Source organism: Orcinus orca, chromosome 4 (assembly GCF_937001465.1).
Source record: "Orcinus orca chromosome 4, mOrcOrc1.1, whole genome shotgun sequence".
NCBI lineage: Eukaryota > Metazoa > Chordata > Mammalia > Artiodactyla > Delphinidae > Orcinus > Orcinus orca.
Window position 1 is genome coordinate 115,824,859 of NC_064562.1, and position 21,279 is coordinate 115,846,137.

The 21,279-nt window shown below is 42.2% G+C and overlaps 1 protein-coding gene across 4 annotated transcripts in view; it reads left to right on the forward strand.

Annotated features, from left to right (window-relative positions):
* The window catches only part of HS3ST1 (heparan sulfate-glucosamine 3-sulfotransferase 1), a 64,751-nt gene that overhangs the window by 23,971 nt on the left and 19,501 nt on the right, over window positions 1–21,279 (forward strand). For 3 of the 4 annotated variants that reach the window (XM_004269637.4, XM_049709445.1, XM_049709444.1), the window contains exon 2: window positions 5,168–6,541. The exons of the other annotated variant lie outside the window; for it this stretch is intronic. In XM_004269637.4, the coding sequence (XP_004269685.1) occupies window positions 5,277–6,212 (936 nt within the window). In that variant the 5' untranslated portion in view covers window positions 5,168–5,276 and the 3' untranslated portion in view covers window positions 6,213–6,541. Of the gene's footprint in view, window positions 1–5,167; window positions 6,542–21,279 lie in introns of those variants that run through there. 4 annotated transcript variants of the gene reach the window in all.

The window sequence follows — 21,279 nt, forward strand, 5'->3', positions numbered from 1 at the left end:
AAGGGAAGGATGGGGTTCATTTTATGCTCATTCTAGCAAGACTGGGCCATTCCAAGGAATCCTGTTCTTCATCAAAGAATCAGTGGCTGGCATGGTGGTTCAACAAGACCAAAGACAAACCAAGGAGCCCAGTAACTACTTATACACTAACTCTGGGTGTTGCCACCTAGTGTAAGGGATGGTGAGGTTCCTGGCTTTGCCTGCTCAGACTGAGTTTGAGTCCTAGTACTGCCTCTAACTTTCTAGACAAACCACTCTGTTTCTCTGAGCCTCACTTTCTTATAATGATATCAGTTCTATCGAGAATGCAGTGAACATCACAGGGGTCCTGTGTGCAAAGTTGCCAGCCTAGTGTCCGCTTAGTAGCGAGGGCTGCAGATGGCAGCTGCCACCATTGCTTTTGGGAGGAATGTGGCTCGGGTTCCAGGTTCTGTTGAACAGTCTTTGTCTGTGCCTGTGCCAACTCAGGGCTCCAGACTTTCAGAAGATTCCTTTGATAGTACCTAGTTTACTTCCGGAGGGAGAATAATCAACTTACCTTTGTGCTGCTTGCAAGTTCAAACTTGCCTTCCTGGTCCTTTTCCTGTTTGGGAAGCTCCTAATTTGTGAATGGGGTAGAGTATCTTACTTATTAAGAAAGCACTTTCCACAATTAAAGGGATTTCCGAGTAAGAACTGCAACACTGCTCAGTGTTCTAATACCTCTCTGCTGTCCACCTCAGTTGCCAGTAGCCACATGTGGCCTTGAGATGTCCTGTAAGAGTAAATGTATACACACTGGATTTTGAAATCAAAAAAAATGCAAAATATCTCCTTAATTTTATATAGTGATTATGTGTTGGAGTGATAACATTTTGGACATACTGGCTTACATAGAAGATGCCTTTTTAAAAAGGGGCTCCTGGAAAATGTACAAGCGCATATGTGGGTCATTTTAACACCTATAATAAAAGTAACAATAAGACATAATCTGTCTTAGGGCAAGATATGACTAAGTGTCAGGGACATAAATAAATAGTGGCTGCTATCACCTTTGAGGGGAGTTGCTGTTACTTTCCTGAGCATCTCTAGATCGCCTAAGGAGATTTGAGTTTTTTCTCCGAATGTAGTAAAACTGTGTGTTACACTTTTTATTTACACAACTCATCTGCTGCATAACTCCTATGGGGAAGGCATCGTGGTTGGCATAATGGAGGGGAGAAAGTATTGGTGAAAGTGGGGAATTCATCTTATAGCTTAGCTAAAATGCTAGCTATATAGCATGAATTCAATAAATATTTGTTTGATAATTGGAAAAAAAAGTGCATATGTGCTTCACGTTACATTTCTATAGGACAGTGCTGATAACCCATCTCACTTCAGTCCCAAAGTAGCCATTTGAGGCAAGTGGAATTATTACCACTTCACAGATGAGAAAACTGAGGCTAAGAGAGGTTACGGCACTTGGACCAAAGTCAAAACTGGAGACAGGATTCCTGACTCCATAGCCTGTGTGATTCCTTTAACTCTTCTACTGAGTAGAACAAATGAATGAGTTTCACCCACGTGCTATATGTATATCCCCTGTGTACCAGCTGATTCTGGAGTTGGCAGCCAGGGCTTGTCACTGCTAGGTAGGTTTTTTCGGGGGGCTTTCTTCTTTAGGATCCCCAAAACACTGCCATTGTTTTAAGACCACATGCTAGGGAGATAGCAATAATAGCAGAGAGTACAGAACTGGAACTCAGGATCCACAAGTTCTAGGCTCTGATTTTCTACCTGATCTTGGGCCTGTCACCTCAGGGCCTCCTCACCCATAAAATGAAAAAAAGGGACTTAATGACATGATGCTCTGATGCTCATAATTCCATTGTCAAGATCAGCTGGCCCAGATGTCCTGGCTTACAGGTTCACCTGAGCTTGGGGATCTTTCCTTTTCTGAGAATGTTACTAAAAGGCACAAAAATTCTATCTGTACCACTGAGAAATTCACATTATCAAACTACAACAGGAAGAACTTGGCTCTCGATGGCCACTGTGTGTGTGTAACTACATTTTATATATATTTAGATGTACAAATATATGCATGTATATATACATAATATATATGTGTGTATAATATATACATAAAACTTAGCTAAAGTTTCATACACACACACACACATGTACATATGAGACTTCAGCTAAGATTTTTTTTTCCATATATCTCAAGTACTTTTGGAATGTAATGTAGATGGCTTAGAATAAGTAAATATACATTTTAGAAACTATTACATTATAAATGAGGAGCTTTTAAACTACAAACTGCCCAGTTTTTTGGTTGTTTGGGAGGGTTTTTGTTTTTTGCTTTGTTTTTGTAAAGGACTAACTATATTTAGTTTCTTGTTTCTGCTGTCTGCTGGTAATTTCCCTTTAGGAAAAAGATCTCAGATGTGCACTGTGCTAATCAAGATGCCTCATAACAGAATGGAAAGAGCATAAATAGTCAGATAGTATGAATCTCAGATCTGGGCTCTGACTCTAACCCTTAGATGTTGCAGGATCAGGTTGTTTCCTAAGTCTGGATGCAGAGCTGTATGATGGGGATGACAATACCCACCACAGAGAGTATAGCAGTTTAGTGTGGGGAAGCTACTCTCTCCATCACTTCACCCACCCCACCCCCTGCACATGCACGCACACACACATACATGTGCACACCCACGTACACACGTGTATACACATACATACATAAACACACAAAAACATACACTTGCACCGGCACACACATACCCCAAACATGTAAAAAGCAAGCACAACTGGTCCCTTTGGTCAACCCACATGGGCAGTTGAGAAGGAAATAGAATTTCACTGAAACATACTAAAACGTTCATTTGACTGAAGCAAATGGCCCATTAAATTGGGCTCATCCAATCAGTAAGACCAGCCTTGAGCCCCATCTTGTTTGGCCATCCCTCCTTAAATTTTTCTCTTTCTTTTTCCTAAATATGTATGTCAGGTGATTTGGCAAGTCCCTTTTCTAGTGTTCTGTGATTTTCTAAAGGTTTCAGCTTTTTAATTGCTTGATCTTTAATATACATTTTACAAAGTGGCTATTACAGTTAATATCTGAGGGAGGTAGATCAATTGATCTGATCATAAACACAGAAGTCCTGCCTGTTGTTCTTTGTTTACACATTCTAGACAAGTTTTAAGCTAATAAAGTGAATTTTAAACCTGGCATAAAGAAGATGATGGGCCCTCTTGATAGAAAACATTTTTCTGGCTCTGTAAATCCCATAGTCCCCAAACTGGGCCTCTGTGCAACTCTTCCTGAGCTGTGTTTAGACAGAGATTACTTAAAAGAGAGTTTCCAGGACTTCCCTGGTGGTGCAGTGGTTAAGAATCCGCCTGCCAATGCAGAGGACACGGGTTCGAGCCCTGGTCTGGGAAGATCCCACATTTTGCAGAGCAACTAAGCCCCGTGCACCACAACTACTGAACCTGCGCTCTAGAGCCCACGAGCCACAACTACTGAAGCCCGCACACCTAGAACCCATGTTCCACGAAAAGAAAAGCCACTGCATTGAGAAGCCCGCACACCACAACGAAGAGGAGCCCCCGCTCGCCGCAACTAGAGAAAGCCCGCACGCAGCAATGAAGACCCAACGCAGCCAAAAATAAATAAATAAATATAAATAAACTTAAAAAAAAAAAAGAGAGAGAGAGTTTCCAATCTGCTCTTTCCAGGAGAGGGTCGAACACGGATTGCTGCTTATCAGCCTCCTAAAAACAACAACCATAGCTCGTGTGTCTTTGGGAACTCCATGCCATGTAACCCAGCAGTGCCCGTGTTCCTGAGGGACTTTAATGCCCAAATGTGATAAGTCTCAGTTAAAGAGAAAAAGATATAAAGCAGGCAGTTCACAGGAAGAGCCCTGAATTTCGAATTTTAAATTTGGACCGTGAATTTTGAAGTGGACTAAATTTTTGTGTCCTTGTGTTTCTATAACTGTCCTGCGTTTCTACCTTACACTGTAGTGTTAAAATGACAATCCACTGAGCAGACTGCAAGACCTGTTCTTTATAAATAGTAAACCTTTGCATGCATGAAGGTTTTTTGCTCTTTACAATAACCTCGCCTGTTTATCCCTCTAGGCCCACTTCAAACATTTGCTTTACTTGGAAGACATCCCTAATCATTTCAGGCAAAATGAATGAACATAGGCCCTCACAGTACTCTCCCTAAATTATAATCGTAACATATATCGCACTGATTCTTGCAGTCCGGTTGTATCAATTAACCTTTGCCAAATTGGTGCTGTAATACAAACCACCCCAAAACTCACTGGCTTAAAACCACAAGCATGCATTCTCACTCCTGAGGGAGATGGCTGGGCTGCACACAGGGGGCTGATGGGGCAGCTCTACTGCAGGTGTCTCTCGTCTTCCTCCTGGGACCAGCAGCTGGCTGGCCAGGGCATGTTCTTCTCGTGGCAAATTAAAAAAAAAAAAATCAAATTGCTAGGAAGTACACTCCCCCTACAAGGAGGCTATAGCAAGAATTGGATTCAGGGAAGAGTAAAGAATTGTAGTTAATCATTCAATCTTTCAAACAGGTTCACCTGCCCTGTTAGATCAGGAGCCCCTAGTGGGTTGGAAACAATGCCTCCTTCCATATCGCCTGCCCCTCTGCCTGGGGCCGGCAGCTGGTAGATATTCTCTGATGTTTGCCAAGGTCCAAAAGTCCTTCCCAACCTTTTCCTTTATAGCAGATGTTGGCAAACTATGACTGCAGGCCAAAGCTTGGCCTGGTTTTAGTGCCAACAGAGCAGTAAAAATACAAATGTTTGAAAAAAATTAAAAGAAGAATATTTAATGACCCATGAAAATTATATGCAATTCAAATGTCAGTGTCCATAAATAAAGTTTTATTGGGACACAACCACACCCATTTCTCTGTGTATCATCTATGGGTGCTTTAGAGCAAAATAGCATAGTTGGAGTTGCCATAGAGACTATATGTCCCCAAAAGCCTAAAACATTTACTCTCTTGCCTGTACAGAAACCATTCGCCGCCCCTGCTTCATAGGATAAAGGAACCAAGAAAGCCCCAGGAGGTGAATGTCGTGCCCAAGACGACAGAGTTGTCAGCTTGATTAAGCCCAGTATTTATGTGGGGTTAATACTTCTCCCCTTTGTTTCCTAGTAATCGGAAGCCTGCGACACCCATGTGTCACTGATCTGGAGGCATCCCTCGCGGCAGCGCTTCATGACCCAGCGGCGCCCCGCCCAGTGAAGCCACCGTGGTGTCCAGCATGGCCGCGCTGCTCCTGGGCGCGGTGATGCTGGTGGTCCAGCTCCAGCTAGTGCCTTCCCGCCCCGCTGTGCCCGGGGCCGAGCTGGGCCAGCCGGAGCTTGTGAGGAAAGCGGCGACCTTGCAGGACGAGATCCGGGAAGGCGCGGCCCCCAACGGCTCCGCCCAGCAGCTGCCGCAGACCATCATCATCGGTGTGCGCAAGGGCGGCACACGCGCGCTACTGGAGATGCTCAGCCTGCATCCCGACGTGGCGGCCGCAGAGAACGAGGTGCACTTCTTCGATTGGGAGGAGCATTACAGCCAAGGTCTGGGCTGGTACCTCAGCCAGATGCCCTTCTCCTCCCCGCACCAGCTCACAGTGGAAAAGACCCCCGCGTACTTCACGTCGCCCAAAGTGCCTGAGCGGGTCCACAGCATGAACCCGTCCATCCGGCTGCTGCTCATCCTGCGGGACCCGTCAGAGCGCGTGCTGTCCGACTACACCCAAGTGTTCTACAACCACATGCAGAAGCACAAGCCCTACCCGTCCATCGAGGAGTTCCTGGTGCGTGATGGCCGGCTCAACGTGGACTACAAGGCTCTCAACCGCAGCCTGTATCACGTGCACATGCAGAACTGGCTGCGCTTCTTCTCGCTGCGCCGCATCCACATCGTGGACGGCGACCGCCTCATCAGGGACCCCTTCCCCGAGATCCAAAAGGTCGAGAGGTTCCTGAGGCTGTCGCCGCAGATCAATGCCTCGAACTTCTACTTTAACAAAACCAAGGGCTTTTACTGCCTACGGGACAGCGGCCGGGACCGCTGCTTACACGAGTCCAAAGGCCGGGCGCACCCGCAAGTCGACCCCAAGCTCCTCAATAAACTGCATGAATATTTTCACGAGCCAAATAAGAAATTCTTCGAGCTTGTCGGCAGAACATTTGACTGGCACTGATTTGCGATAAGCTAGGCTCGGAACCTTTCCTATTGTAAGTTCTAGTGTACATCTAGGGGGGAAAGAGAATTTTAAAAGGGCATTTAAGCTATAATTTATTTGTAAAATCCATAAATTACTTCTGTACAGTATTAGATTCACAATTGCCATATATACTAGTTATATTTTTCTACTTGTTAAATTGAGGGCATTTTGTATTGTTTTTCATGGTTGTTAACATGTGTAATATGTCTCTATATGAAGGAACTAAAATATTTCACTGCAAAAAAAAAAAAAAAATTCTGGACACGCTGTCTTTTTTGAATGTAATTAACTTGCCCCCAACTCAAGATAGCTGTCTGTGTTCACTCACTGCACATATTCCTTTATTACTTACTTTAAAAAAAAAATGTTTTTCATAGCTGTTATACTCCTCTCCCGTTCTCTCCCTTCTTCATTACCTTTTAAAAATTTTAATGGCTCGCTGTGGTCATCAGATTTATTTTTTTACTTGCATGGTGAGATTTCTCTTCATTGAGATCCCCTATTATTTTTGGAGGTGATAGTTTCACCCATTCGCAACTAAAGCAAGTACCTGAATGTGGACTTTAACCCCATGTAAACTCCAAGTGGACAAAGAAATTAAGCTGGAGAAGTAGTTACTAACCAGCAAGAGGCTTGCCTCCGAGAGTGCTTGCACTTACTTCTGACTGCAGCAATATGTGAAACTACAATAAAGGGAATTAAACCATTGGTCTTCAGAACGATCTTGGGGCTGTGTACTTTGCCCCAGGTGGCAGTGGGTCTCTGGAAAGCCACTTAGAATAGAAAAGAGGAATTGCAAAACCTATGCATGTTCCCATTTGTAAAAAGCTGACTAAAGTGGTAACTGTTTCCTTGAGTTGGGAGTCTATTAATCTATTTCCTTAAATATAAATATTATACTCCATATACTTTGAGACATAGGTGTATGTATGTTTAAAAATCAACTCTGGAGTCCTGAAGGTGAAAGGAAATTTAAACTCCCAAGGGTTGCAATTGAAAAGAGAAAAGTGCAAAGCAAATGGTGAAAGGTAAAGAATCCCTTGCACCTGCTTGATAGGCCAGAGGCCCAATTTAGGTTTCACTTCTGCCCCGAACAACTGGGTTGTTAGAAGTGATAGAATAAGCCCTTCTGTGCCTCAGTTTTCTCATGCGTTCTTTATTCAGTCAGCCTTTTACAGAATTAAATAAATTGGATATTTTTTCTTATTATGAATGAAATAGACATTATATATAGGAACTCATTGAAATTTCCCCCAAGCAACCCCAGGAAGAAGGAATTATTACAGCAAGTTCAAAGAGGAAGAAATAGGCATGAAGAAGATAAGGAACTCGCGCAAGTTCACACTGGCTATAAGCCAGAGCTCAGAGTCCACTTAAAGCCAAAGCACAGGGTTTTTGGGTTGGTTTTTTTTTTTTTTTTTTTTTCCTACACAATTTTTTCTAAATTCAAATGGAAAGGCCCAGGCTCAGAGACAGTTCTTCCTGACATATTCCTTCCCTGGTGCCAAATGTCTTCCACCCCAAGAGGTGAGCCTGAGCCAGAGGAAGAGGGCAAGAATGAGCCTGAAGTTCTCTCAGCAGTGCTATCAGGGAAATGAGTCACCTTGGTTGTGCTTTGCAGCTGCACCCTGGCTTGACCTTAGCATGGCCCATGCCCCAGCCTGGGCCTTGCACAGACAGCAGAGAATGTCTTCTCTCCTCCTTTATTAAGGTTGTCATTAAACAACCAACTCCCCAGAGGGTGTGGCAGAAATATAGCAGGTTTCCTGTTGACATGGTACTTTGCCATTTGCAGAGTGTTTCTCTCTGTAGCACATCATTGGATCTTACTTTTATCACACTCATTCAAGACTGAAAAAGTGAGAGGCCGGGCTTCCCTGGTGGCGCAGTGGTTGAGAGTCCGCCTGCCGATGCAGGGGACACGGGTTTGCGCCCCAGTCTGGGAAGATCCCACATGCCACGGAGCGGCTAGGCCTGTGAGCCATGGCCGCTGAGCCTGCACGTCCGGAGCCTGTGCTCCGCAACGGGAGAGGCCATAACAGTGAGAGGCCCGCGTATCACAAAAAATAAAAAAAAAGAGAGAGACCAACAAAGGTGAAATTGAGTTATCAAGTTCGCCCAGGAATTGGCTAACAGAGTGGAGACTCCAGGGTGTGTTTTCTGACTCCTAAGAGGGTGCTCTTTGCAAAATACTTATGCATGTCTGTTCCCTGATAAGGATGGTGTGCTTAAAGCCTGCACTGGTGGAGCAAAAGGTGGTGGGTGGGGCTGGAGGAGGGGAAGACCAAGCACTGGAGACACATCTAGCTGCTGCGGCTCACACAGCTGATGGTAGGGGATGATCCAGTTTAAAATGATCAGAAGGTATAAATTCAATAATTGTTGGTTTGGAAGTATGAGTCTTGACTAAAAATGCATTCATGGGGTCCACCATGGGCAAGGGGTCAAGGGTCAGATGAATATTTCTATTCATCTATTTATGGTACAACCCGAGCCAGCCATTTGGAAGAGATAAGCAGTAGGAGCCTATTGCTCCAGACCTAGCCCAAGCACCTAGATCTCATCTGAGCTCTGTCAAATTCAGGGGAGGTCCTGCAGTAGACCACCTGCACAGAGAGACAAATGCAATGACTCGGGAGCCAGATGGGCACCTGACCCCTCTCCAAACACACCTAATACTAAGTCTGTTAACAAAGAGAGAGATGCTGAGGGAGTGAGGCTGCTGCCTGGACTGGTCCAGGCTCAGGGGCAGCCTGGGGGCCTCTGGATGACAGCCTCCCAGAGGTGGCTGAGGGCAGTTGAGCAGGGCCTCAGCTATTATATTTGGAATATTCACTTCACTTGATGCTTCTGAGTCAGGACAGCCCCCTCCCATCCTCCAGGAACTGGGTAGTGCTGAAACCCTGGTAACACTTTGGTTATCAGCTCACAGCCTGAAAATTTGCCATTTTAGCAAAAATGATGATGTGCCTCTGAGCAGAGTGCCTTGCCCTTTCTATCCTGGGAGACTGTACTCAGCAGAAGGGAGGTGTGAGGCAGAAGAAGCCATTGCTCAGGGTGCCTGCTGAGCAATGAGGTGGAATCAGAGATCACTGCCAAGAGTTCAGGTATTCATTAAAATTGTATTTTTCTTTCGAGCCCCTACTATGTGCTTAGCATGGTATTAAGATCTCAGGAGTATGAAAACGTTAATGCAAGAACGAATAGTCATTAACTGTTCTGTGTTTAAATTAAAAACAACAACAGCAATATGGAAGGGCTAGGAAGGCTGTTCTGTGTTTAAATTAAAAACAAAACAAAACAAACAAAAAGACACACATGGAAAGGATGGAAAGGCTAGAAAGGCAGGTAGTATTAACTGTGTGTAGACTGACCAGTGCAGTCATTCTCATTGAATTCAAGAACATCCCTGGGAGAAATCAACTAGCCCTGTGATAGAGAGGACTAAACTGGGCATAAGAAATGGACCTGCACTCATTGTTTTAGAATAAATAGAGGAATACTTACTCACGGTAGGGGGATGGTTGTCCCAGAGATGGGGAATGTTGGAATTAAGGATCATACACAGAAAGTGAGAGATGACAGAGACATGTTTCATTACTCAGGAGTAGCAAGAGACGGGAAATCTTCCCGAAGGCTGCATGGCCGAGCTGTGAACCAGATCACGTACCTTGTGGGCCACAGGACCCTGTTCTTTCCACAGGAAGTCTTGGTGAAATTGCCATAGAGCTGGAGTACAGGAGGCAAAGGACATAACCAGAGCAGGGCATTCTGAACAAGGGCAGCTTGAGGAATCATGACAGTGGTGATGAAGAGGGGGAAGGAAGTAGAGAGATGCAGGCAAGAAACTGTCTACTGGTCATGGGAGTGAGTTAAGCACACTGGGAACTCACTCTGTGGCCTTGACATCTGCTTTCCAAGTGGTGGAAGCTTGCTTAGAAGGCACCCATGTGTCTCTGTCTCCTGTGCAGGTGTATCTATCATATAAAAATAACTACCATTTTTTTGCATACCTGCTATGTGCTTGGCATTTGAAATAGGTTGCTTCTAATCCATGTGACAATTCTGAGAAGCAGGAAATGGCATAGTACTAATTGTACAAAGGAGGAAACTCAAACTCAGACACTAAAGGGCTTGCCCACGATGCCAGAGCCATTGATTGCCACAACTGGAATTTAGGGTCTAATGTCCACGCTCTGCTGCTTTGCAGTCTATGCAATTGTGGGACAGGGGAGGAAGAAATAAAGCATAGGCATCTGTCTATTAGGCAGAGCCTGGAAGAATGATGGGCATCCAGAATGCCAGGATGCACAGAGAGAGTTATATCAGATCACCTTCAAGCCAGGAGTGGCTGGGACCTGATACAAGGGACACATGATAAAGCATGTTCCTTACCGGCAGATATTCATTTAGAAAGTTTAAGCTTGAGCTAGAGACCAAAGCAACACAATGGAGCTCTCCAAATGGCAAGCAAGGGGTGAGGACCAAAGCTATAGACTGTCCCTGATTGAGATGCTTGACTGAAGTAATTTGATGTAAGAAATGGCCTTGGTTCTTCAGTTCACCCTGGTATCAATATCTTTACTCCATTTTCCTCAAGTTTCCCAGTTAGGTGACCTGAGAGAAAAATAATCAAGTAGAGCCAGGGGACCTGGATGTGAATCCCACCTCTACCAATTTTTAGGTTCAAATTCTCAGAAGCTCAATTTCTTTCTCAATGTAAATGCGCTTAACTCTGTTTGGGGGAGAATTCAATGAGATAAGTAAAAACTGTAAAATCTGTGGGTATGTGGCTTAGTGGTTAAGAGCATTTAGAACTTTGGGAAGTAGACCAAAACTGGTTTTGAAACAGTCAGCAGGCACACACTGCCTTGGTTTCTCCATCCATTTCCCAGCTTCGGGACTGTAACCTTTGCTGTTGGTGCACCATCCAGAGCCCATTTACCAGGGAAGTGTCCCCATTCCCCACCATCAGAAGAGTTGGCTACTAAAAGCTCACCCTGTACTGTGTTCTGGAGCATTTCTCTCAGTTGTCAGCTGCTGCCTTCCCTGGAGGTACCTCGGAAGTTATGCCCACCCTTCTTTTCTACTCTCCTTGGGGTTGCCTGTGAGTAACACTTGATTGATGTGGGATGTGGAGTGGGGTCTTGGGGAAGCAGCCCAGATTCCTGGTCTCTGGGCAGGGCAACCTCTATGGTACAACTTATGCTCCAGAACTCCTCCTGGGATCAGGCTGAGGCTAGACTTCTGAAACCACACTTTTGCTTAGTTTCTTCTACTTTATCCTGTGCCCCTTGTTACCCATTTCTTCTGTAATCCCATTCTTAGTAAATGACTTACCCAAGAATACAGGAATCCCCATCTCATGTTTGCCTCTAGGGCATACAATCTAAGATAGTAAACTTGCATACATGTCTTATTCTCTCTATATTTCATATGAGTAATATGACCAGCCCACAGGGTTATTATAATTTTTCCAGTTAAATAACAGACAATAAGGAATGAGTCTGTCTTATCCTCTGACACATAAAAGAGCTAAATACAATAATAGACACAATTGTTACCAAGTATAATAGTTGTCTCTTCTTTGGCTTATCAGACTATCAACATAGTGTTCATGCATCAACATCAAACTTTAACTTCATGAAAGATTTCTGGTTCTCACAAATATAAGGGCATCACGCTATCTTATGTTACAGGATATCGTATCTCTATTGTTTGATAAGTATTTCATTTCGAGCTTGTGCATGAATGTTTTCTGCTCTTGGTTGCAACAACTTGGCACCTAGCACAGTGCCTGGCACATGGTAGACAGAAAGTACTTGTTTGTGGATTGAATTGTAATTCTAGCCCAGTTGTCAATCTGATGTGAAAATCCCCTCTACTATATCCCAGCTTCATGATCTGACCTCCTGGGAACACCTTCTGTGGGCCAGGCACTGCTAGCACTTCACAATATACTGCTTTATTTAATCCTTAGAAAACCCTAGGGAAATAATCAATCCAAGCTCATTGTTTTTTCCTTACCATCATATCCCCAGCAAATAGAACAATGCTTGACATAGAAGTTGCAAATATTTATTAACTAAATGAATCATTCTAATGCCCAAGCTCTCTCCACTATGCAGTACTATACAACCACACTTCCTGAATATAGCACTAGTGGAGAATCCAGTATTCTCTAAGGCAACCCATTACATCTCCAAATTGGCTACTAAAATTCACACTTCCTGTAACTAAATCTCTATTCCCGTAGCTTCCTCCAATAGAAATGAGTTTACCACAGGGCGTCATGGAGAACAAGTCTCATTCCACTTTTCCGTATTGGCACACTGGATGAAACACTGGCCTTGGGTTCTGAAGTCCTGAACTTAGAGACTTTTCATAGCTATGTGACCTTGGGCAATTTCCCTAGCTTCTCTGAAATTCTGGTAACTTTCTGCAAAACAGGATAAATCATGCCTTCTTCACAGAGGCTCTATGAGTATTGCATGGTTAGTGACCAATGTATAAATATAAGAGATCATAATTCTATAAAAATTCATCTAATATTGAAAAGTAATTCAGATCTTATGACTGGTGTCATCCCTTATAGAGGCTAATGGGATAATTACTGAGTATTAATGAAAGCTGGGTGTGTATTATCTCACTTTATCTTTAGGTCAACCTCTGAGACAGATATTACTATTAACTTCATTCTATGGATGGGGAATCCAAAGCACAGAGATATTAAGTAATTTTCCCAAAGTCACATAGCTAGTAAATAGCAGTGCCAGATCTGTTCCCTGGGCTGTCTGTCTTCATGGCTAGCTTACTTAACCTCCTGGCTACCCTACCTTTCAGTGCAAAAGAGAACCCTTTCTCCAACATATCTGCCCATGAAAAGAGCTAGAGCACAAAGAAGAAAAAAATAGAGATCAGGAACTTAAGATAAAAATCAGCAGAAAGACATAGTAGGCAGAATTCAAGAATGTCTTCCCAAGATTTCTAGCCCCTGGTGTACACACTCCATGTAATCTTCTCCTCTTCAATGTGAGCAGGACTTGTAAATAAGATGGGATGTTTACCCTCTTGATTAGGTTATATTAATGGGATAATGGATAAGGATAATTAATAAGGATAATGGGATGTGACCTATCAGGTTATCTAAGACTCCAACTTAGCAGACTGGGGAGGGAGAGAGATTCTCCTACTAGTTTTGAAGAAGTTACCTGCTATGTGAGAGGGCTAGCAAGGGATTGCAGTGGCCAGCAATACTGAAAGTGTCCCTTAGCCAGCAACCAGCAAGGAAACAAAAGCCGTAGTCCTACAGTTGCAAAGTGTTCCAGCAAGCTGTGAGCTTGGAAGAGGGCCCCAAGTTCCAGATGAAAACACTTCTGGCTGAGACCTTGACTGTTGACCAGTGAGGGCCTGCTTGGACTCCTGTTTTATGGAAACTGAGATAGTAGAAGTATGTTGGTTTAAGCTGCTGAGTTTGTAGTAATTTTTTATGTAATAGGAAACTAATACAAAAACTTAAATCTACTTTTTAGCGATCTTCTCAGTTTATACTCACTTTTCTATACTCTCTCTTGAAAACAAACAAAATGCATGACTTTTTGCTACCCAAGGAATACATGTCCATTATACGAAAATCAGCTTCTTCAAGTAAGATTATTCAGAAATAATCACTGTCAACATTTTGATTTGTATAGTTTCAGATTTTTCCAACACATGAATGTGTGTGTGTGTATTAAAAAATAAATTACATCTTTTTGATAACTCAGCAACCTAAGAGTAAACATCAGCTGATACCTATCCATTGATAGAGTTGAAATGGATCTTAGAAGTCATTTAAGCTAATCTTGTTTTATGGAAGAAGGATGTGAGGTAGGTTTGGAGGAGTCAAGTCACTGTTCATGCTGAATCTATATGAGAACTTAGAGCTACTTCCTAATACCTTCCGCACTGTATGTTTGATGTCTAATCACTTGTCTAACTCCCCACCAGACAGTTTGCTCCCCAGGTGAAGGCCTGCACTTCCTATGAAACCAGTGCCTCACAGTGTTTTGCAGGAAGCTGATATCTAGGTGAGAGTGGCTGATTAAAGTTTTCATTTAGCAGTGCTTTTAGTGCAATGGGAAAAACAATAAAAGCTACATAGACGTGGTATTACAGCTACCTGTGGCTGTGTAGCAAACTACTCTAAAACTCAGTGGCCTAATGCAACAATTTATTATCACTCACAGTTCTGTGGGTGGCCAGTTCTTCTTTGGGTGCTCACCCAGTTGTAGTCAGATGGTGGCTAGGACTGAAGTTGCCTGAAGACTGGACTGTGTTGGAGGTCCAAGATGGCTTCTTTCATTACATGTTTGATGCCTCAGCTAGAATGGCTAAAATGCCTGGGGGCTGGCTGGGCATCCTCCCCCCAACACACACACACACACCATGTGGCCAACTTGGGCTTCCTTATAGCATGATAGACTTAAGGTCATTGGTGGAATGTTTTATATGGTACCTGACTTTCCCATGAGAGTGATTGTTCTAGAAGAACGAAGTAAAAGTTGCAAGTGTTACATAATGAAACTACTGCTACATTGTGTTGTTCCAATGGGGCCAGCCCAGATTCTGTAGGAAAGTACTACATAAGGAGCTGAATAATAGGAGGTGTAGTTCACTGGGGGGACTGGCTCTCATGCTTGGTTGTTCCTTGACAATAAAATGGACAGAACACCTACTTAATGGATTTTGGGTCATATTTAAAAGGGAGATTAATATAGGTATGAGCTTTCATGGACCTTAGAGTCCATTATACAAATGTAAGCTATCATTATTACAAGTCCTTGGGCCTACTATGTAATTTCAGCAATTTTGACCTAAAGCATTTGCCTATTTTCAGTCCAATCTTTTGATCACATGTGATGGTGTTAAGTGATTTTGCATGAATCATTTGTTCCATGTTGCTTATACTGTATTTTTATTGTAGCCCAATGAAACCACATGAGAAAAAGATATACTTAGAACAAATTGTGGACTCTGGTCAGCAGGGAAAATTTTGTCCTCTAATGTAGGCAAACCTACAGAACATCTTAGAAAATCTGTCAAACACAAAAGAAAGTTGCTGAAAAAAAAAAAAGAAAGAAAGTTGCTGAGACATTTAACACTGCATATTAGAAACTGTGTATAACATTCAGAAAAGAATGCATGGCAGAGTCCATTTCTACTTTCTTTAATTTGGAAGTTCTATTTTTAGTAACAATTTACATTTTCCACACAATTAAGGACTCCACCTCAGCTGTGATTTACATTTTTTTCCCCTCTGTTTATCTGTTTACCTGCTTCCCAGTAAGAAAACTAGGTTTTAAATTTTGACTTTAGTTGTGAGTAATACTAGACAAATTTGATTAACTATTTTAGAGGGTCAGTTTGCTCATATGTTAAATGGGAATAAGATTTTATTTAAGGAATTCTTAAGTAAAAGACCAAGAGCACAGTCTTTCATTTACTTATCTTAAAGGCCAAGAGCACAGCCAGGTGCATAGTAGGCATTCAACACATGTGCATTCATTGTTCTTTTAACGAATTTTTTTAAAAAATTTATTTTATTTTATTATTTTTTATTTTTTTATTTTTTATGTGGTACACAGGCCTCTCACTGTTGTGGCCTCTCCCGTTGCGGAGCACAGGCTCCGGACGTGCAGGCTCAGCGGCCATGGCTCATGGGTACAGCCGCTCCGCGGCATGTGGGATCTTCCCGGACCGGGGTACAAACCCGTGTCCCCTGCACCGGCAGGTGGACTCTCAACCACTGCGCCACCAGGGAAGCCCCATTGTTCTTTTAATACCCTCTTTGTGGACCCCTCCAAAGGGTCTGCGATAAAGAACTGGCTTTTGGAATAGAACAGCCCTTAGGGTATCACTGCTCATTATGAACATCAAGGGCAACACATCCAAAATCAGTGAGATCTTGTTGTGCCTCTAAACATAAACATTCACATAAATCCAGGCCATTGACAAGCAAACACAGCTTTTGAGATGATTATCTGAATAATAAAAGTCTATTTGTTTTCCTGAAATATTCAAATAATGAAGAAGATAAGTTTGAATGGCCTCTTTGTTCCTTTCTTTTCTATACATGACAGATGCAGATTAAAGGTAATTTAGAAAGAAAATACAGTCCACTAAATAGTTTGTAAATTTACCTGTTTTGATAAAGAAGGCTCCTAACTATTTGCCAAGGACATAAAATGACTGTTTTTCAATTAACTGTCATTTCTCTCATCTGTACCAAAATCATTCCTTTAAAATCCAGTTTCTCCCATCTCCCAATGTACAGTGTCCTGCTTAGTTCCCCCCCTCCCCCTTGACCCAGGGGGTATGGCAAATTTGGAAAGGAAACTGGAAAGGGTTTTAAATTTCAAGGGATATTTTAGCCATGACCATCTATTTATTAAAGTCCAGTCTTACTCTAGTTCACAATCACCAAATGGTAGAAACAACTCAAGTGTCCATAAACAGATTACTGGATAAATGAATGTGGTCTATCCATACAATGAAAATTTATTCAGCCATGGAAACAAATGAATCCTGATGAATGCTACAACATGGATGAACCTTGAAAGCTTTATGCTGACTGAAATAAACCAGACACAGAAGAACAAATATTGTATGATTCCAATTATATGAAATAACTAGAATGGCCAAATTCAGAGAGACAGAAAGTAAATTAGAGGTGATCAGGGGCTGAAGAGAGAGGGGGAAATGAAGAATTGTTATTTAATAAACATAAAATTTCCAATGGGGTAATGACGAAGTTTTGGAAATAGACAGTGGTGGCTGATGTACATTTTGAATTTAATTAAAGCTCCTGAATTGTATACTTAAGATGGTTAAAATTTATGTTTTGTTATATTTCTTACCATATATATATATATATATACAGATATAGATAGATATAGATATAGATACATATAGAAAAGGACACAAATCCAACCTTAGGTTCTATATTAACTTTTTACTTAATTGCAAGCAAGTCAGCTATGTTCCTAATTCATCTGCAGTTTATGCAGAAGGACCTTCATAAAGTGTTAACTTCACGCGTCACCAACAATTGCATGACAATTCTAGTTTCCAATTACTGCATTATTTATCAGTTTATAGATGGAAAATAAACATGATACTTAATGTAAAGCAGACCTAATTACCCCCACTTTTCATGTACCTAACTTATGACTTATCTTCAGACAAAATAAACTATTTACAGTTCTAATTTAAGCTACTGTACACAGTTTTCAATTCCTCCCATCCTGAGAAGTACATTACTGCCTCTAAAATGTATTGTTCCCATCCTGAGAAGTACATTACTGCCTCTCTAAATTGTATTGTTCCCAATCTACCTGTGAAATGTTCAACATCACAAACTTGGGGTCTCAGCATCATCAGTCAGGTCTTTCCAGAGTGAAAATTAGCCCATGACTCTGTCAGCTCTGTTTGACAAAAATTTCCCATCATGAGTTGAGCCTAACTGACCAAACAGTTGGAAATAAATGATAAAAAAAAAAAAAAGCTCCTTAGCAAGCAAAAGCAGATGATGTATGTAATCAGAGTGTCTGCCTTGTATAGGAACGGGTTGTTCACCTACATGTGGATTTAGGTCAAGCCAGAAGACCCATCAAGGTGCTTATATTTGCTTCCTATGGAAGCTATAACAAATTAGTGTAAACTTAATTAATTGTTTAAGACAATGTGTATTTATTATCTCAAAGTTCTGGAACTCAGAAGTCCAAAATCAGTCTCAGTGAGCTAGAATCAAACTGTGGTCAAGGACCCATTCCTTCTGAAGGTTTGAGGGGAAAATCCATTTAATTTTCTTTTCTAGCTTGTAGAGACTGACCTCATTCCCTGACGAGCAGGCCCATATCACCTCACCTTTTATTCAGGTGATCTCTGCTTCCTTCTTACAAGGGTCCTTGTGATGACATTGGGTCCACCCAGATAATGGGTCCACCCAGATAACCCAGGATAATCTCCTCATCTCAAGATTTTTAACTTAATCACATCCACAAAGTCACTTTGCTGTGGAAGGTGACATATTCACAGACTCTGGAGGATTAGGGTGTGGACAACGTTGGGGGTCATTATTCAGCTTACCACAGGGCTCTAGAGGTCTGTCATAGAACTGATCATTACTGGAGATGATATACATTTATTTGTAGGTTAAATATATATATTTTACTCATCTCTCTTATTTCAGTTTTCTTGTGCCAAATGTAATTTGTTCAGTTATTCCATGGATATTAGCTGAGCATCTAGTGGGCCAGGCACTGTTCACAGGACAGGGAATGCCACAGTAGATAAAAAGTAAAGTTTCTTCCATCATGAAGCTTTCTTTTGGTGTTGGTTTACCGCCCTCCCCTGCTAGAATCTCAGCGCCATGAGAGTAGGGACTTTGCATCTTTTGTTTATTCCTGAACCCTCAGAGCCAGAACAGTGCCTGAGCCCTACTGTTAACACTTAGTGAATGAATGAACAAATGATCTTTCAAATCTGTCACATAGAAATTTACCCCAGGGAGAAAAGGGGGACAAATTTTGAAAATCTCTCACAGGTAGAGAATGAAGGGATGGAATGTATCTCATACTTCACCCTCATGATTTCCTGTGGTCTGTGTTTGTCCCTATGGTCAGCTGTGGAAAGTGGGAATCAGAGACATCCAATCACTTCCTCAATGACACACAGCTAGACTGGGACAGAGTCTATTTGACCCCCAGTTCCATGCTCTATATACTGTATCTGTTCAGGGCAGCACAAGCTTACTGATTAGTAACTAGAAGAAGAGTGAAGGATTGGCAAAGACCTCAGTTACACACACAGTTTCTCTACACTCTACCACCATACATTCTATGTAAAGTAGATGTCTAAAGAGCTAAGGTTTAGATACATGAAAGTATAAGTCACCTCAGTGTTTATGAAAGAAAGAGAAAAAGAAGAAGAAGGAGGAGGAGGAGGAAGGTAGGGAAGAGATGGAGGAGGTGGAAGAAGAGAAGGAAGAACAAAGAGAGTAACAAAGTAGGGCTTTTAATTGACTATTTGCTCACATCGGTATTTCATCCTGGCCTACAATTCTGCACTTGATGTTGTTTATCATCCTAAAGGGATTTCTCAATAGTTTCTTGTGCAGGATTCCTACACACTCCTCAGTAGAGAGCCAAGATTCTCCTCCCAGCTGGGCGCCTCCCTCCCATTCACTGCAGTCCCATGATGCCTGTCCAGAGCCCAGCTCCTCTGGCGGGTGGCCAGGAGCTCAAACAAGCGCTGTTCTCCGAGCATAAAAATAAAGTACCATTATACAAATGGGAGGCTGGATTCTGCAATTCAAATTTGGGCCAGAAAATCACCTCTTACCTAAGCTGTTGTTTATCTAGGCAACAGGGGACTGTGGAAATTGCTGTACAAAATTTCAGTTCATCCATTCACTGGTTCTGTGGTTTTAGATACATATCTTCATCTCTCTGAGCCTCAGATTTCCTTCTTTGCAAAAGGTCATAGAACTAGATGATCTTTATGTTCCTGACAAGTTCTAGAATGCTATAATTTCTCCTAGGTAAGAAAAAGAAGAAAGGGTTGTCTTCTCACCCTCCCTTCCTTCCTTCATTTCCCTTTCTTTCTTTTTCCTTTTTCTGTCTTTTCTTCTTCTTCTTTGTGCCAAGATTTTAAGTAACAGGCTGCTCTGGCTGAAATTAGTACCTTAAATTTTTGAAATTGTCCTGGGTAGAAGCCAGAAAAATAATCACTTAAAAGCCATAACCATTTTGTTATGCTCTTAGAGGAGGAAACTGGAGGACAACTTTGTTGCCTCTGTCCTGAGAGCATCTGTTTACAAATCTTATTTCTTGAAAAGTCACCCCTCCATCCTGATAGGATTTAGAGACAGGATTTCAGCATGGGTTTAGAAATGCAAATCCATTTTCTATTTCACATGTTATCTTGGTCAGTCACTGGTGAGGTGTGAGTGGCTAAGTTAGGCTGTCTTGGTCTAGAGTTGGAGCCTGGCAAGGGACTAGTGAGAGGAAATGGATTTAGAATGTTCTGCAAACCATACCTTATCATTGGAGAGATGGAGGTGGTGTTTGAAAGTTTGTTTTCTGAGACTTGCGTGCAGGAGAGGAGACATGGAAGAGGGTAGAAGAAGGAGTTGATTTTATGGGAGATTATTTGGAATTCTGGGTGGAGCAAGGTTTTCTTAGGATCCAGTGAAAACGTGACTCTGAATGGGGGGGAGGCCAGTGTCCACATCCCAGCCCTTTCCTCCCCAGCCATACAGACAGTGGGTGTCAAGCCCTTGAGATTCAGGGGTGTCGTTATTGTAGAAACCTTACATTATATGATACAAGCTAAGCTTAACCAGACAAACAACCCACCAGGCTGTGGTAACTAGTTGATAACTGTGAGTGTATGATATACTCCTTTTGGGGATCCAATAAAGAATTGGAAGATGCTGATGAGAGGAAATGAGACCCTGTAATCAAGTCAGTAGTGTTCATGACACCATGGTTTTAGATTGCATGTAAATGAGATCTTGCTTGGATTCAGCATTAATGTCTTTGGTATATTCTGTCCCCTTGAACCTTGACAATGATTCCTTAGAGGAGAGGACACTGAGGCTGGGGTTTGAGCTAGGACTGTCTCACCCTGCAGCCAACTCTCCCCATCATACAGCACTAAGTCTGTCTTCCCTTTTGCTCTGCTCTCATCCCTGTCCTGCACATGCATCATTTTAAAGTGTGCATAATCATATCACATTATGTATTTTACTATCACTACACTAGAGACAATGGACCTTTCCTGTTGAAGACCTTGACATATTCATAGTATAAAAAAAAAGACAACAGCAGCTAATGTTTGAAATACTTCATGCTTGGTTCCTCTTCCTATGAAACATGCTTGGAGTTTGAAAACCCTTAAGCTCTTGTTCCAACACCATGGGGGCAGATAGAATTGGGAAGCTTTCAAATGTAAAGGAATTTGTTGTTTCCTTGGCAATGTCATAATTCAAATGACTTCA